We start from the raw sequence: 16,760 nt of genomic DNA, 5'->3' as shown, positions 1-16,760 counted from the left end.
TGGAGTAAATATGTCGACGGGCTTCCACAATTACGCGAAATGGACATTCTGCTGTATTTATTTTTTGGTGTATGTTACTAAACTCATGAGCGATTCCGAAATTACAAATCGCTACAAAGCTACGAACATTTTTCCTGCGGATGGGTGCAGGAGCTGCACATTATGACCGTATCAAACAGCAACTCCATCGTTCTTGCAAAGCTAGGCTATGTGTGTTTACTATTTTCATTGCCAAGAACCTGAACGCACCCCAAGTCTTGGATGACGAATAAACCGAGCAGAGGAAACTCGCTACGGCTGGTAGTTTCTTCAATTTATTCAAAGTAAGTAATGCACCGCTTTTGACCGTCAGTAACGGTAACGGCGGAAAAAATAGTTAGATTCGCCCGTTACCGAAAAAATAACGCTGTTATGTAACAGCGTTATTCCCTGTTCTTAACCCCTTGTACTGACTCCATTTTGAAAGCTGGAAGAAGGTTTCGAAACACAAGTTGACAATTTATTCAGATCGACAGCGATCAAACAGCAAGGTGAAGGGAATAGTTACCTTTCTCGCACACTATAACTGTTTGCATTTCTCTAACACACGTAATATAATTAATCAGGGAATAGCATAATTTCTCATATTGACTGTAGGACTGTTTTTTTATTACTCTAACACACCTAATATAAAATAAATAGCACTTACACCATAGTTCAATGAAAATAAGCAGAATGGAGGCGAAATAAAAGATACACAATACCATCTTATCACAGAAGCCCAACGTGTGTGTCACGAGCAAGATTGACGCACCAACTCTCGCAATCAGTTCACCCGGGCACTCCAGGACAAAGAGCAGGGCGCTCTGTCCTAAAACTGTAGCATCTCGCCCAATCAGGATAACAAGTTGATAGCAGGCGCCTGGGACGTCAAGACCGGCGTCGGTCGCTGTGGCAACCACGTCCCAGCCACAAAGAATGACGCACGAACCTAACTGCCCAAAGCCTGCCACAGAGGGATGATCCCAAGACAACACCCAGCCACACCTTCGGCCCGGCCCACTCCACCGCAACTTTCAAAGAGACTGGACACTGAGATAACAAACTGACGCTTCTGGGGAACATTCCTATGTAGCCGTTGTTTTGCTGACCCTGGATCCAGCATTGTTCCTCCGTCGTCTGTTTTTGCCTTGTTTTTTGACCATTGTCGACGAATAAATTGTCAACGTGTTCTTCGGTGAGCCTTCTTCAAACTTTTGGAACATGGAGTCAATACAAAGGGTTAACACAGGAGTGAACGTGCGGAATCTTGGCCCCGACCGGTGGGCTTGCGGGAGCAGTGTTAGAGGAACGGCGTTTTGTTCGGCTGGAGATGTTTCCGCGGCATGGTGGCGGGGGGTTGAATTCCTTCAAAGGCAAACAGAAAATGGACTCAGGCGGGGGAGGCAAGGTCACCATATCACACGTCAACAAAAGGTTCCAGAGAAAAATGAAAATGTTTAGTTAAACATTGTCTTACTAAGGCTCTCGCAAGGCAGGCCGTGGGCAGGATTAGGATAATCTTCTATCGCAGTTTGGGCTCTTTAGTTCGTGTGTCACCGTTGTTGGGTCATGGTTAATAAGGCAACTGAGGTGGAGGTTGGGCCTGCCTTGACGTCTGAGAGGCGCCGAGCTATCAAACTTCTTGTTCTCTGGTGTTGCTTTGGTTGGCCGGGGTCTCTTGGCCCCACCGAAGAGATGATAGCGTCTTTTCCTTTGCTTATCAGGCGAAGGCTGATAAGCCAGTCCGCTTCACTGTGTCAAACGGCATGGAGTATTGTCTGCTTGTTTCCTTAAACTATAGTTAAATGGTTTATGATAACAAATGTGTTAGAATAATGCAAACAATTAAACGGTGCCTACGAGAAAAAGTAGTATCACCTTCATTAGCTACTTTTTCACATCTCATTTTGAATCATGCAGTTTATACTCCATTGCGGCTTATTGGTTCATTTATTTGGGTTAAAGTAACACAAGGTAATTTTTCAACCATTGTAATATTTTCACAACATTTATGATAATATGCCAACTGACAACTACTTTATTGGCCCGAATATAAGACGGCCCTGATAAGGCGAGGTCGTCTTATAATTTTTCAAGACTCAAGTTTGGAAAAAGACTTTTTGAACACCAAATTATTTTTTATACAGAAAATAATTACAGCACATCCGAAACAAATGATTATAACAATATAGTTGAGGGAAAAAGCATGTTGTTTTGCCTCATTCAAAACTTAATATCTGAACATTTAAATATGTAAACTAAAGTGCAATCACATTGGTAAATGAATGGCTTCTGGTTTTTGCAATGTAAATAAACCAATCTATTGTGATAAAACAACAAAATTGCAATAACTGCATTAACCATCAAAGTGAAGTCTAACTGTAACTGTAGTCTTGAAACAAATCTGAATAAGGAAAAACATTGCAATAAAATAATGCAAACTGGTTAAATGAGAGTAGCTGAGATCTGTCATGACATAACAATGCTTGTGATATCTGGCGCCATCTAGCGTCTTGAATGGGGAAAGTAGCTGAGATCTGTCATTACAGAACATCGCTTCAATAATATATGGTGCCATCTAGCGTCGTGATCAGCTGTCCCGAGCCGATCGCGTAAGCTCACTCTCTTTCCCTCCCGCCCTCTCCCTGCTCATTGTTGGTCAGGCAGTGCACTGAAGTTGCCTGTTAAAATTAACGATGATTGACAGATATTTAATGTTTGATCTTGTCAAAGAGCGAACTTCAAAGCGACGCATGCGTCTACAATCGTTTAACTTGTTAAACAGTTGCTATGGCAACTCATTGTGTGTAAGTGAGCAGCTTGAGCGGATCTGAGTGGACTCACTCAATGAAAAATTTATTAAACCCAAGCATTTTTCCACTTTATTGTTTAAAAATAATTCGGTGGGACAGTAACATATTTAAAACCTAACAGAATTATTACATTTGAAGTGCTTAAAAAACATTTATTAAAATATATGACGGAAAAAAGACAAGGCTGAAAAAGCAGTTTCTGCTCTTGCACTCCTCTTTAAAATAAACTGCTGTATTTTAAGCCAAAAGAACTGTTGTGTTTGATAGAACAATATGTCTGTATGCTGCAATAGTAGATTCTTGGCGCAATAAGCCCCAAACTATTTTTAATTTGTCCGTTTTACCCTGGAAACTCCCTTTGTTTTAACCTAGCCATAAAAAGCAGGTAAGTAATCGTATTTATTATTCGAAATGTCTGTCATATTTAGCTTAGAATCATTAATTGACTTCTAATGTTTCGTTAAAAAAAAAAAAACGACTTTAAAAAATGAATAAATTAGGGCTGTCAAAATTATGGCGTTAACGGGCATTAAATAAATATTTTAATTAATCACGTTAAAATATTTGACGCAATTAACGCAGATGCCCCGCTCCGACAGATTTAAATGACAGTACAATGAAACGCTCACTTGTTGTGTTTTAGTTTTGCTGCCCTCTGCTGGCGCTTGGGTGTGACTGATTTTATAGGCTTCAGCACCCATGAGCATTGTGTAAGTAATTATTGACATACACAATGGCGGGCAACTAGTTTATTTTTTGATTGAAAATTTTACAAATTTTATTAAAACGAAAACATTAAGAGGGGTTTTAATATAAAATTTCTATAACTTGTACTAACGTTTATCTTTTAAGAACAAGTCTTTCGCTTTAACAGAATGTTAATAATGTTAATGCCATCTTGTTGATTTATTGTTATAATAAACAAATACAGTCCTTATGTACCTTATGTTGAATGTATATATCCATCTTGTCTTATCTTTCCATTCCAACAATAATTTAAAGAAAAATATGACATATTTTATAGATGGTTTGAATTCCAATTAATTACGATAAATTAATTTTTAAGCTGTAATTAACTCGATTAAAAATTTTAACCGGTTGAGAGCCCTAGAATAAATACATTGAACAAACATGTAATTTTTTTTGGGGGGGGCGGGGGGTTACTTTGCAGTTTTTTGCTTATCAAGGCGGGTTCTGGTCCTCATTAACCGCGACAAACGAGGGATCACTGTACTTTTAAATTAAATAACGAATGCATAAACAAAAATATTGGAGCAAACAAAATTTACCTTCTGCAACTTTTAACCGGGAGCAGCTGGATTCAGCTATATTAGATTTGTCATATTCACTCTTGCCACTAGAGGGCTGTATATCCACCCAAATCAATACAACTAAAATGCAAACACTTTCAAATCAAACCATTACGTCACTCTAAACCAATCTTTGAGCAGCAAAATTTCATTCAAAGCTTTTTTTCTAAACGAATTACTTAAACTAATCTGTTAATCATTGCAACACTAAAGCAAATTTCTTTTGCAAAGATGTCCAATTGTTAATTGCGAATGTATATCGTCTGTTCATGTCTTAGTCTGGTGCTGTGAAAGAGAACCTGTGTCCACGCCACGAGAAGCCGGTGAAGAAATACTGCCGCACTGACCATCAGGGCTTGTGTTTGCGCTGCGTCAAATCCCATCACGCGGATCATGACGTCGTGCAGCTGGTGGATGAACGAGTGGCGGAACAGGTTTTCTTTTTGTTTGTTTTATAGATTTATTGCTATGATGATCCTTTTAATTTAGAGATATGATCAAACCAATCAAAGTGATGAAGGTAAATGGAACACTTGTGATAAAACGCTGAAACATAACCTCTTAGCGTTAGCTTACCGCCTGCCATTAAGGGCTCTAGACACCCAATTTATTTTGACTGGATTGGACCTCTAGCGCCGTCAATGGCACTGAAACTGAACTTTCATAGCCAGTCTTGTGGGCATTCACAGAACATATGAGTCCCTTTCAAAGTCCTTTGTTAACACACTTGGTCAATACCAACTGTATTAACCAAAGAGACCATGAACATATAGAGGAAGGTAAAACCTTCATGTTTGCTGACTAACAGCATTCCAGTCTCATCTTTATTTGTCGTTTCACATGAGAAGTTTCCCTTGGGAAAAGTCAACAGTGTTGAGTGATCTTACATATGCAGCCTGACGGGCTAAAACGCTTGAGTGCTTCATTTTTTTGTAGAAAAAACTCCAAGAAGCATCTCTGAAGAGCACGCAGAACATTAAGGATGTGGAGAAGGAGCTTCGATATGCGGTCAAATACATCAAAGTAAGTGTATGTGTCCATATACAGTGGGGCAAATAAGTATTTAGTCAACAACTAATTGTGTAAGTTCTCCCACTTGAAAATATTAGAGAGACCTGTAATTGTCAACATGGGTAAACCTCAACCATGAGAGACAGAATGTGGAGAAAAAAAACAGAAAATCACATTGTTTGATTTTTAAAGAATTTATTTGTAAATCATGGTGGAAAATAAGTATTTGGTAAATACCAAAAGTTCATCTCAATACTTTGTTATGTACCCTTTGTTGGCAATAACGGAGGCCAAATGTTATCTGTAACTCTTCACAAGCTTTTCACACACCGTTGCTGGTATTTTGGCCCATTCCACCATGCAGAGTTCCTCTAGAGCAGTGACGTTTTGGGGCTGTCGTTGGGCAACACAGACTTTCAACTCCCTCCACAGATTATCTATTATCACAGAGATTATATTATCCTTGAAATGCTTCTTACGAAGCCACTCCTTTGTTGCCCTGGCTGTGTGTTTGGGATCATTGTTATGCTGAAAGACCCAGCCACGTCTCATCTTCAATGCCCTTGCTGATGGAAGGAGATTTTCACTCAAAATCTCTCGATACATGGCCCCATTCATTCTTGCCTTTACACAGATCAGTCGTCCTGGTTTCTGCAGAAAAACAGCCCCACAGCATGATGTTTCTACCCCCATGCTTCACAGTGGGTATGGTGTTCTTCGGATGCATTTCAGTATTCTTTCTCCTCTAAACACGAGAACCTGTGTTTCTACCCAAAAGTTCTATTTTGGTTTCATCTGACCATAACACATTCTCCCAGTCCTCTTCTCAATCATCCAAATGCTCTCTAGCGATCCGCAGACGGGCCTGGACGTGTACTGGCTTCAGCAGGGGGACACATCTGGCAGTGCAGGATTTGAGTCCCTGGCGGCGCATTGTGTTACTGATAGTAGCCTGTGTTACTGTGGTCCCAGCTCTCTGAAGGCCATTCACTAGGTCCCCCCGTGTGGTTCTGAGATTTTTGCTCACCGTTCTTATCATTTTGACGCCACGGGGTGAGATCTTGCATGGAGCCCCAGATCGAGGGAGATTATCTTGTGGTCTTGTATGTCTTCCATTTTCTAATAATTGCTCCCACAGTTGATTTCTTTACACCAAGTGTGTTACCTATTGCAGATTCAGTCTTCCCAGCCTGGTACAGGTCTACAATTTTGTCTCTGGTGTCCTTCGACAGCTCTTTGGTCTTGGCCATAGTGGAATTTGGAGTGTGACTGACTGAGATTGTGGACAGGTGTCTTTTATACCGATAAAAAACAGGTGCCATTAGTACAGGTAACGAGTGAAGCCTCGTTAGACCCCATAAGAAGATGTTAGACCTCTTTGACAGCCAGAAATCTTGCTTGTTTATAGGTGACCAAATACTTATTTTCCACTCTAACATCCAAGTTCCGATTATTGAATTTTACCAGATTACGCGGAACTAAAACGCAGGAGGTCTTCGGGACGCAATGAGGAACGGACAGAGAGTAAATATCATGTTCAAATCATGCCGCTAGATAAAAAAACAATAATACCTGACTGTAGCCGACAGCCGCTACAAACATACGGCGACAGTAGATATCACATATTTGTAGACCTAGATGCAAAATGACAGACTTGCTGGCGTTAGTTAACAGCCGCCATCTTAAAGCAGTAGACTTCTCTAGAAGGCTCTGTTGTAGCGAACCTAATTAACTTTTGATCTAAAACACTCCTAAATCGGCAAAATCTTGACTTGAATCCATCTTTAAATGATGAAACAGTTTTAAACCTTCGACATGTCGAAAGTAGACAGAAGGGAAATTATGGAATAATATGCATGCATTAATGCATTAATATGTATTGAAATATGTACAAGTTACTTTAACCAACATTCTAGTTTAAGTGGATTGGACGTCTGGTGCTGTCAATGGCACTGAAACATGACCATTCACAGCCAGTCTTTCTGGTTTTTTGAGGGTATTTACAGGTTTGTTTGAAGTGATACTCACTGCCCGTTCAGTAACCCAAAATCATCAAGAAGTGAACCGTAAATGCCCCAAAATCAAAAGGAAGTGACCCATAAATGCCCCCCCAAAAATCCTGCTCGACATACGACCATTTCGACTTACAAACCAGTAAAGGTGTAACGGTACATGTATTTGTATTGAACAGTTTCGGTACGGGGTGCTCGGTTCAGAACGGACATGTTTCTGACGTAATATAACCCTTACTTCTCGAGGCTGTGAGTTGATCGGGTTACAATTTCTTTGTGTAGATTATATTTTACTCCGTCTTCTCTACTATAATGAGGACCAAAATGGTAGGACAGTATAACCCAGAAACGTCAACGGCGCAACAACGTGGCCGCCACGAGAACGCAGTGAAACGCGGGCGTTAGAGTCCATCAGCCAATGCACACCAGTCGCAGTGCGGCCGCGTGTTAGATGCGTCCCAGATGCGGCTCAACGAGACGAACGGCAGAGTTAATTATTTGACGCGAGACTCGGTCCTCCTGTGTCAATACTACTACCTGTAGCTTGGATCGGGCCGGAAGTCACTCGTGTAAAAATACGGTGGATCCAGTCGATTTTCAAACTAATATGCAATCTTAACCTACTTTTTTAGTCCATCAGATCTCTTGAGTGGTGGATCAGGGCACAGTTGACTTGTCTTTGTTGATATACTGCTGTTTTCTCTACTATAATAATAGACACGGCCCAGTGTTCAATACAAAACCCTCCTACCACACACAAAACAAGTAGGAACTAATATTCACATTAAAGTTATACAACATAAAATATACAGTATAAATGAATACTACATCACATTTGGAAAATATAAACACATAATAAAATAAATAATAGCCCATTGAAATAAAATAAATTGAAATGAGCCAAAAAACCTGTAATTAAATAATAAGAATAATACACGGATCCTGCTTACACAATTAAATTTCTTAATTTCTGTGTGGCGCTTTAACTTGAGAAAATTCACCAACAAAGTTTTTGAAAACCGTTCATAAGGGAAAAAAATGTTTCATTGAGTAGTGTTGTATCGGTCGCGAACGATTCGTTCTTTTTGAACGAATTGTTTGGGTGAACGAGACCGAACTAATCACCATCTGCACTGATTCGTTCTATGAAGTTGGTGGCGCTTGTTCGCTGCGTGGGAGGGCGTTGAGCAAGCAGCAGCGTCTTCTGACATCGCACACGACCAATCAGACGCCAGCCTCATCGCGGGCAGGGGAGGGAGCGGAAACAGAATCAAGGCGTCTGTCACTCATTTCCACGTGTGGCCAATAAGCAGCCAGCATGCAGGCAGGGGGGAAAGACCGAGTTTTGTCACTTCCCGTTCAGTGGTTCGGTCCTCCGGTTCCTGACCTAGCTTGCTGCTAACTTGACTTTCCAGTAATGACTTGCGGTGAACGAGTCATAAAATGAAAGGAAATGACTTTATCACATATTTGTTAAGTGGAGCCTATCAAATGCTGCTCAAACAGACAAAAACACCACACAAATCTAGCGAGCATAGTTTAGTGTTCTACTTTTCTCAACAGACTCGGGACTGTACCTATGACGATATACTATCAAATATACAGTAATTTAAAACGCGTAGCTACGAGGCAAGCAAAAGCTGAGCTGCGGTCGCGTGACTGCAGTGAAGCGGGCAGAGAACTGTCACTATATGGAGGCTTCATGGCAGCGATATTTACCTCATATGTGCACAGAAAAAAAAGAATATTTAGTATGATCACCGTAATACTGATTTGCAATGAAACTGTATATACATGTCAATTTTTTCCGAGTGTTTTATTTTTTTTTTTCGTGTCAGAGCGTGTCGGGTGTTGGTTGGTTTGACAAACTATGTCAATCCGTCCATCATGTGCTACTCAAGCGCCCAAAAACAAAGCACGCGGACACGGGAGATGTCGCAATATGTCTACATTTTTCTTAACAGACTAATGAGAGTAGAAAGGCGACATCATAAAGAGCAAACAATTATTTCTCGTCAGCATTTGACGATCTGAGATGCGGGGACGACAGGGGAGCTGACCGGATGATTTTACTTATTAATACCAGTGCAAAAAATCAATACGATCATCATAATACTAAAAAAAACAAAAATACAACAGAGCGAGAGGTAAATATGATGTTGGTCGTTCCATATTTAGAAATTAAACTTTCGATTTATTTTTATTTTCGTGACAGCAAGCATGCCGCGTTGGCTGGTAGCAGCAGCATTGTATATGTGAGCAAGATCATGCTAAAGAAAGTCCGTGCGCCCCCGACCCCAAACCCCACTTCCCCCACAAAAGGAAAATGTTTAACCGTGTCCTAAATCGAAATGCAAGCACTAGCCACGACTTTGAGCCCATAGAACTAGGACAGACTACGCGGAAGTTCTCCCTCGCTTTTGCAGCAGCGGGAGGGAGACGAGGCTGTCTGTGAAAGCAGAATGATATCGGCTGTCACTCATTTCTGAAACTACGACGAGCGGTCAATGAGGAGCCCGTGTGCAAGAGAGGGAGGGACCAAGCAATGTCACTTCCCGTTCAGTTATACTGCGAAGCTGTCTTTGGTGATTCGTTCGGCAACGTCACTTCCCGTTCACTAACCGAACGATTCATTTGGACGGGGAGGGAGATGAGGGGGGCGAACGATTCGTTGAACGATTTGTTTGAACGAATCTTTTTACTGAACGAACCGGAATGGATTCGTTTACTCAAGTGAACGACAGATCCCGTCACTATCATTGAGGCATGTAAAATACATTTGTAAAATACACGTTAAAATCTTTGTCATTTGGGATTGCTTTTCTCTTTAGCACAGGACTTTTTTCTTATTTCTTTCAGAAAGCTGACCAATATGCGGGGTCTGAAAGGCAAATTGTTGTTGGATTATCTTTAAATACCCGCTACTTTTTGAGCAGAATTCTAGCTTTGTATAGGCTAATGTTCCTATTGGTGAAAGCACAAAAGTGTGTAATAAACAACTAGCACATTTATATTTTGCATTTTGTTTTCTTACTGTACCGAAAATGAACCGAACCGTGACCTCAAAACCGAGGTACGTACCGAACCGAGATTTTTGTGTCCCGTTACACCCCTACAAACCAGGTCCCGGAACGAATTAACTTCGTATGCAGAGGTACCACTGTACTTCCTATTCATTTGGGGACATTCCCAGTTCACATTTTGTTCAAGAACCCAAATTCAAAAGGAAGTGATCCGTTAATGCCCCCAAAATCAACAGGAAGTGACCAAAAATCAATATATTGTGTATTATAGAATGAGTTGCTGACCCAGGTATCGATAATTGTTGTAGAGGCATATCGTGAGATCATCGTGATTATGTGCCTTGGATCATGAGGTACCCAGAGGTTCCCACCCCTAATTCTCACCACTCCTTTTCGTCTCAATTTAGCACGCCACCGAGGCAGCGGAGGAAGAGAGTGACCGGGTCTTCGCCAAGCTGCTCCGAGCCATTGATAAACATCGATGCGATGTGAAAGAGGCGATCCGAGGGCGAGAGCAGGTGGCCTTGGCGCAAACCGAGCAGTTGCTAGAGAAGCTGGAGCGCGAGACAGCGGAGGTCCGGAGGAACGAGGCCGAGCTGGAGAAACTCTGCCGGAGCAACGACCACCTTCACTTCCTTCAGGTACGCAGTGATACCCAGTTTTACTCTTTTAAAGAGTATTATAACACGTGGGAAAATGCTAATATTCCATCATTTATCCATAAACGCATGCCTTTTGGATTCATATCATGCCACTTCGTGTAATTACACGCATCGAAACACCAAGAAAATGATAGAAATTTGGATCAATTGTCAAGGTAAAACCACCGGCGCCCGAGATTCCGGAAATCTAGCATATTGTGTGCGTGACGTCACAACTAGGAAACACCCGGCTCAGTACTTAGTACTGAATGGCGGCGATGATGGCGGACAATTTTGTTTCTATTTGCAGCGAGGAATCCGACGTAACGAACATTCTTCTAATGGTGACGAGGAGAGTTATGAACCTTTCTTTGGTGTTTTGGGTTATCAATTTGAGCCCAAACGAAAGCCAATGCAGCCTCATGAAAGGATCATTGAGGGGAGCAATCGCACTGATGAAACACCGGCCGGCAACAGATCGTGTGGTAAACACCGATTGGTTTGTTTTGCATTTCTTTTTGTGGAGCTGATACACCGTGACCGTAAAATAAAGTCATGTATAGAATAATTATCATTTATTGGTTTTCGCTCTGCCAGCAGACACAAATATGAATAGGATTAGAGGATTTGTTGTATATATTTTACGAGCGATAATTTATACATGTGTCTAGTCCTATATCCAATGCGTGATATGTTTTTTATTATAAAAGAGTACTCACTCTGGCCATTTCGAGCTTGGCTGCTCCCCTCCTTTGCTTAACCTGGGCTGGTGGGGTGGTCTCATCAGTGCCAGTCATTGTCCTCTATCTTGATATCTCGGGACATTTAGGTGGCTGCACGTGTATGGTGGCTGCTTTCATCAGCAATTTCTTAGCAAAACCTGATTCCATTTGTCCATAGTTCGAATAGCTTTCAGGTGTAAAATGCGCACCACACAAAACCTTGCCGGTGGCTGGCTGCGTCTGCAAAATTAGCCCTATTTGCACGGACGAACTTTACTCATTGTCTGCGTAGTCCAGCTCTTTTTCTTGCGTTCGGAAACTCATGGGTACTACATTGCGACAAATGGCTATTTGTACACCACATAGCATGACAGGTTTGAACCATTTTAGCGATTTTTTTTTTTGGATAAAACACGAACGCCACTCTCTCGTCGATAAGCAACGATGGCACCTGCCTCGACCTTTTGTTTCCTGGCTGTGACGTCAAAGCCCCATTCGACTGTTTCCGGAATACTTTCGGAAATGTTCATAATTTTCGATCTATTTTTTGATAATTGCTCATGAATCTGATTCTTTTTTTTTTTTTTTTTTCTGTTAACTTTATTAATATTTGTTATCTTGCCACATAATGGTTTTATTGATATCTCACAGCCCCTTAGTATTATAATTCTCTTTAAAGGAACCAACACAATCTCCCCAACCGTGTGATGCACAGCAGGGCCGGACCAGGCCAAGAAGTAAAATTTACTTGAGTAAAATTTACTTGAAGCACTGGCAGTTAATTTCACTTATTCCTAGTAGATTTACACTGAAAACAAGGGGATTCAACTATTTTTAAGGAGGTGTGTTTTTGCAGGATTACCTTTTTGCTTGTATGTGTGTAATTCCAGAAGAGCAGATCTCTTCATTTCCCATCCAAGCGGGTTCAGATGCCTAACACAGACATGCTTCCATACTTAATGTACAAAAGCATGAGAGGAGGCCTGTCGGAGCTGAAGGAGGGTCTGGATGAAAGCCTCCAAAGAGAAATCAACCGAATCTCCGATAAAGGCAACCACCACAACACAAACTGACATTCAACAGACTACACTATCAGTTGATAGGACACGGGGCTGATCCGTAGGGGGACTATTTTCAAAAACTTAGGTTTTGAAACTATTTGAATCTTAAGTGCCCCCCTCAATCTCTGCCTATGTCACACCGCGAGTCATCACTGACATTATTATTTCTCTCCGTCTTGTAGTGATTTCACTGAAGGAAACCAGCGCTCCAAATGAAAAGACTAAAGGTATGCAAACGGATGGGGTGGGATTCAGGAATCAAGACGCTATGAATAATTGTCTTTTTTCCCCCTTCATTTTTCTAGTCACACTAGACGCTCACATATTATATGACGCGGAACCAAAGACGAGAGAAGAATTTTTACACTGTGAGTACAATTTTTAACGTGTTAAATCAAGGGCGTAGGTTTGGTCTCAACATTGGTAGGGACGATATAACAGCATAACCTGTATGTACACTTTTTGCTGGGGACGGGACATTTATAAGACGAAACAGACTAGGGGAACGGGGGTCAGGGCTACATTTCTCACCAATATGAACCTAATAAATTGATAAGCTAAATGATCAATGCAAAACCTGTATTCACTTATACTAAATTTCGTGTTTAAAGGTTATACACCATTCAATTCAAACCTTTGTTTTCAAAAACAACTAAAACATTTTGAAGACTTGTTCTGAAAAATGGATTTTATTAGCAAATACAATTTGCAATATTTGAACCCAAATTTACACAAGAAATAAAAACTTAACTATAAGGGGGTTGTAGTTTCCAAAACATAAGCCCGACGCGCTCCCCGCTCGTGCCCCTCACGCATGCTGGACAGTGGCCAAAAAAAGACCCTCACGCTGCTGGTTCCGAGTTCGTTCGTTTAATCCACAGCTTGACATCCAAACGCAAACTAAAGAGCAACTGAGAGAATGATCGAGAGAGAGAGAGGTCGGAAAACTAGCTGGCTCTCTCTGGCTTATACCTAGCGCGACTGCTTCCCACACACAGCTACTTCCTCTTATATATCGTCAAACGTGACGTCACTAGTTATACGAAATCAAATAAACCCTAATTTACATGACTAATCAACTAAACAATTATTTAGGCTCCTACAGGGGTAATCCTTAGTTGACTACATTTCTTAATTTAAATAACATTAACAGTAGAAAACACACAGGAAGATATTTTTCTCAACGCAGCTTCCTCTTCAATTTTGGGAAATTCACACAGATTATTGTGATGCTAACTGTGATGCAGGTTGGACTTTCAGTAGCAAAGTTATTTGTGTGTTCCCCACCTCCACAACATTGACATCTTTTTACATACAGTGGCTGCTGCTCGCGGGGGAAAAAACGGGGGTCAAGTCATCAGCCAATCAAACTTGAGTTTGAGGGAAAATATGGACTGGCACAGTTATCAAGTGAAAAGGGTTCAATGTAAGTTTGAACATCAATAAAGTACTGTAAATCACTAAATAATAGTAGGGTAAATTCTAGAGGTGGGAATCTTTGGGCACCTAACGATTTGATTACGATTCTGAGGCTACGATTCAATTATAAATCGATTATTGATGACACCCCCGCTATTAGCTGCTTTTATAATGTTTTGTACATTAGTTACAAAAACAAAACAACAACAAAAAAAGCTTCGCAGGCTTAAATAAATAAACATTCAATTAATTTAATGTTGTGAATCAACCATTAAAGTTGTTAAAATTGCTCCCGTTATTCCATAATTTCCCTTTTTTCTACTTTCGGCATGTGAAAGTTTTAAAACTATTTTAAAGATAGATTCAAGTCAATATTTTACCGATTTAGGAGTATTTTAGATAAAAAGTTAATTAGGTTCGCTACAACAGCCTTGTAGGGAAGTCTACTGCTTTAAGATGGCGGCCGTTTACTAACGCCCGCATCTAGCTTTTTGTACATATGCTGCTACGCCACCGAGTCTATTTTGCATCTAGTCCTACATAAATATGATGTCTACTGTACCATTATGTGGACGTACTTTGTAGCAGCTGTCTGCAGCAGTCAGGTATGTTGTTTTTTTATCTCGCGGCATGAGTTGAGCACTGGCATTACCCGAGGGGCCGGGTAATGACAAGCATGTTTAGCTACTCTCGCTCCGTTCCTCATTGTGTCCCGAAGACCCCGCGGCGCGCTGAGTGTTTTTTACTTCCGCTTTACTTGACATATATCAATAATTGGAATTTGGATGTTTGTGAAATTGTTCTCGAATCTTCCACGGCCGAACCGCGAATAATCTAAGAATCGGAAATTTCGCACACCTCTACTAAATTCTGTCCTTACAACATACGGGAAGACAATCTAAATGACTTATATAACTGAAGTCATTATAAAGTTGCTGGGGACGATTTGAGCATCCTGAAAAGTTGGTAGCATTATGTCCCTACCATCCGATGCAAACCTACGCCCTTGTTTTAAATCTGCTCGTCAGCTTGTAAAACTGCTCGCCAATACGCAGATTACCAGGATTTAACGTTGGACCCTAACACGGCCAACCCTTACCTGAGCTTGTCCGAGAGTCTGCGGGGGGCGACCACTCGCTCCGAGGCAAAGCCCTACCCGGAGCACCCGGAGCGCTTCAGCAGCTGGGCGCAGGTATTGTGTTGCGCCGGCGTGGCGGGTCGCTGCTACTGGGAGGCGGCCTGGGCCGGCAAGGGCGGGGCGTCCGTCGGCGTGTGCTACCGAGGCATGAACAGGATCGGCGGAGGCAACGACAGCAAACTGGGCCACAACGCCAAGTCCTGGAGCCTGGACTGCTCCGAAAGCGGGTGCGTGTTCCGCCACGACAAGCAGAGCGTGCGCGTGGCAAACGGCTGCGTCAACAGGATAGGAGTTTATCTGGACTTGAGGGCCGGGGTTTTGTCCTTCTACAATGTTTCCGGGGGTATGCTTCTACTTCACAGCGTCCACGCCGCTTTCAGCCAGCCCGTGCATCCGGGATTCTGGGTGGGTTTAGGATCTACTTTGAAGTTGTGCTCTTTGTAATTGTAAAACCTGGTTGCTGCTCACTTTTTGAGATGCACCTGCACCATCTCCTGTAAAGACATGTACCGGTTTCACGGTATACTGTGGTATAAAAACGTCAAGGTTTCAAAACTGCAAAAAATTTCCGTCATATTAGCTATTTATGTCCCAAAAATGCATGGAAATCCCTCGCTTGCAGCTGGAAGGCTCAACGCTCCCCCACCGGTTGTTGCTCAGTGTCGTTGAGTCAGCTGTGCTACACAATGGCTAGAGGAAGTGAAAGTCCTGAACATTTTTCCCCCCATCGAAGAAAACCAAAACATTGGTATGGGAATACTTCGGCTGAAGAAAATTTTGACTGTCAACCGACCTGCAAAACATGTTTGCAGGGTGTTGCTGCCGAGGAGGCAATACCTCCAATATGATTTCGCATTTATACATAATTAAAGGTTAGTAAACACTGTCATGAACGTTTCCCACCAGTTACGAGAGAGGACTCCAGTGTGTCTAGCGGTGGTAAAACGTGTTTTTTTTTTTTCTCTCTCTGGCAACAATGTTGAAAAAGTGTGTGTAATGTAAACATGATACGTGTCATACGCATGTGCTTCTTATGAAAAAGAATTCAATTATTTTTGTTCTGATGCTAATACTATTGAGATGTGGCTGTGAATTTAAGCTCACCTAAAAGGACTGCATTTATTTTAATTTTATTCAAACTTTTTTAAATGTATGTTTATATACTTGTTTCAATTTGCGAATGTTCTGAAAAATAAAAATCCTATTCAATTTTATTTTTTTTTAAACCAGATATCTAACAGTTTTCAGCTGTAAAGGCGTACCGCAAGCAACACGTCACTTTTGCTCATTAATATTCATGACGTTAGCAATTGTTGCTAGGCGGGTCAACCTCCAGTTTGTCGCTAATATTAAATGCATGGAAATAGTGTACGAACACTGAGCTAAACCTACCAATTCTGTCCAAAATGATGTCCCTGGTGCCAAATTCACTGGTAAAGATGTGGAAGAACATACAAATGTTCAGTTACAGAGATGGTTTGAGTGTTGAGTACTGAAAAAGACGGGAAAAAGAGCCAACCTGATCAGAGAAGGTTTGTTTTATCCACACTATTTTCTTGTGTGCATTGCCTTACGCCACTGACAATGAC

General features: G+C 41.4%; 1 protein-coding gene across 1 annotated transcript in view; it reads left to right on the top strand.

Annotated features, from left to right (window-relative positions):
* LOC130929904 (E3 ubiquitin/ISG15 ligase TRIM25-like) overlaps nt 1-16,301 on the top strand; it is a 42,404-nt gene extending 26,103 nt beyond the window's left edge. The window contains exons 9-15 of the mRNA XM_057857523.1: nt 4,423-4,578; nt 5,081-5,167; nt 10,598-10,831; nt 12,444-12,603; nt 12,797-12,841; nt 12,920-12,982; nt 15,089-16,301. Coding sequence (XP_057713506.1) covers nt 4,423-4,578; nt 5,081-5,167; nt 10,598-10,831; nt 12,444-12,603; nt 12,797-12,841; nt 12,920-12,982; nt 15,089-15,615 — 1,272 coding nt within the window. The 3' untranslated portion in view covers nt 15,616-16,301. The remainder of the gene's footprint in view (nt 1-4,422; nt 4,579-5,080; nt 5,168-10,597; nt 10,832-12,443; nt 12,604-12,796; nt 12,842-12,919; nt 12,983-15,088) is intronic.
* The last annotated feature ends 459 nt before the right edge of the window (nt 16,302-16,760 follow it).

Source organism: Corythoichthys intestinalis, chromosome 14 (genome assembly GCF_030265065.1).
Source record: "Corythoichthys intestinalis isolate RoL2023-P3 chromosome 14, ASM3026506v1, whole genome shotgun sequence".
Classification (NCBI taxonomy): Eukaryota; Metazoa; Chordata; class Actinopteri; order Syngnathiformes; family Syngnathidae; genus Corythoichthys; species Corythoichthys intestinalis.
This window is presented reverse-complemented; position numbering and strand designations above follow the sequence as displayed.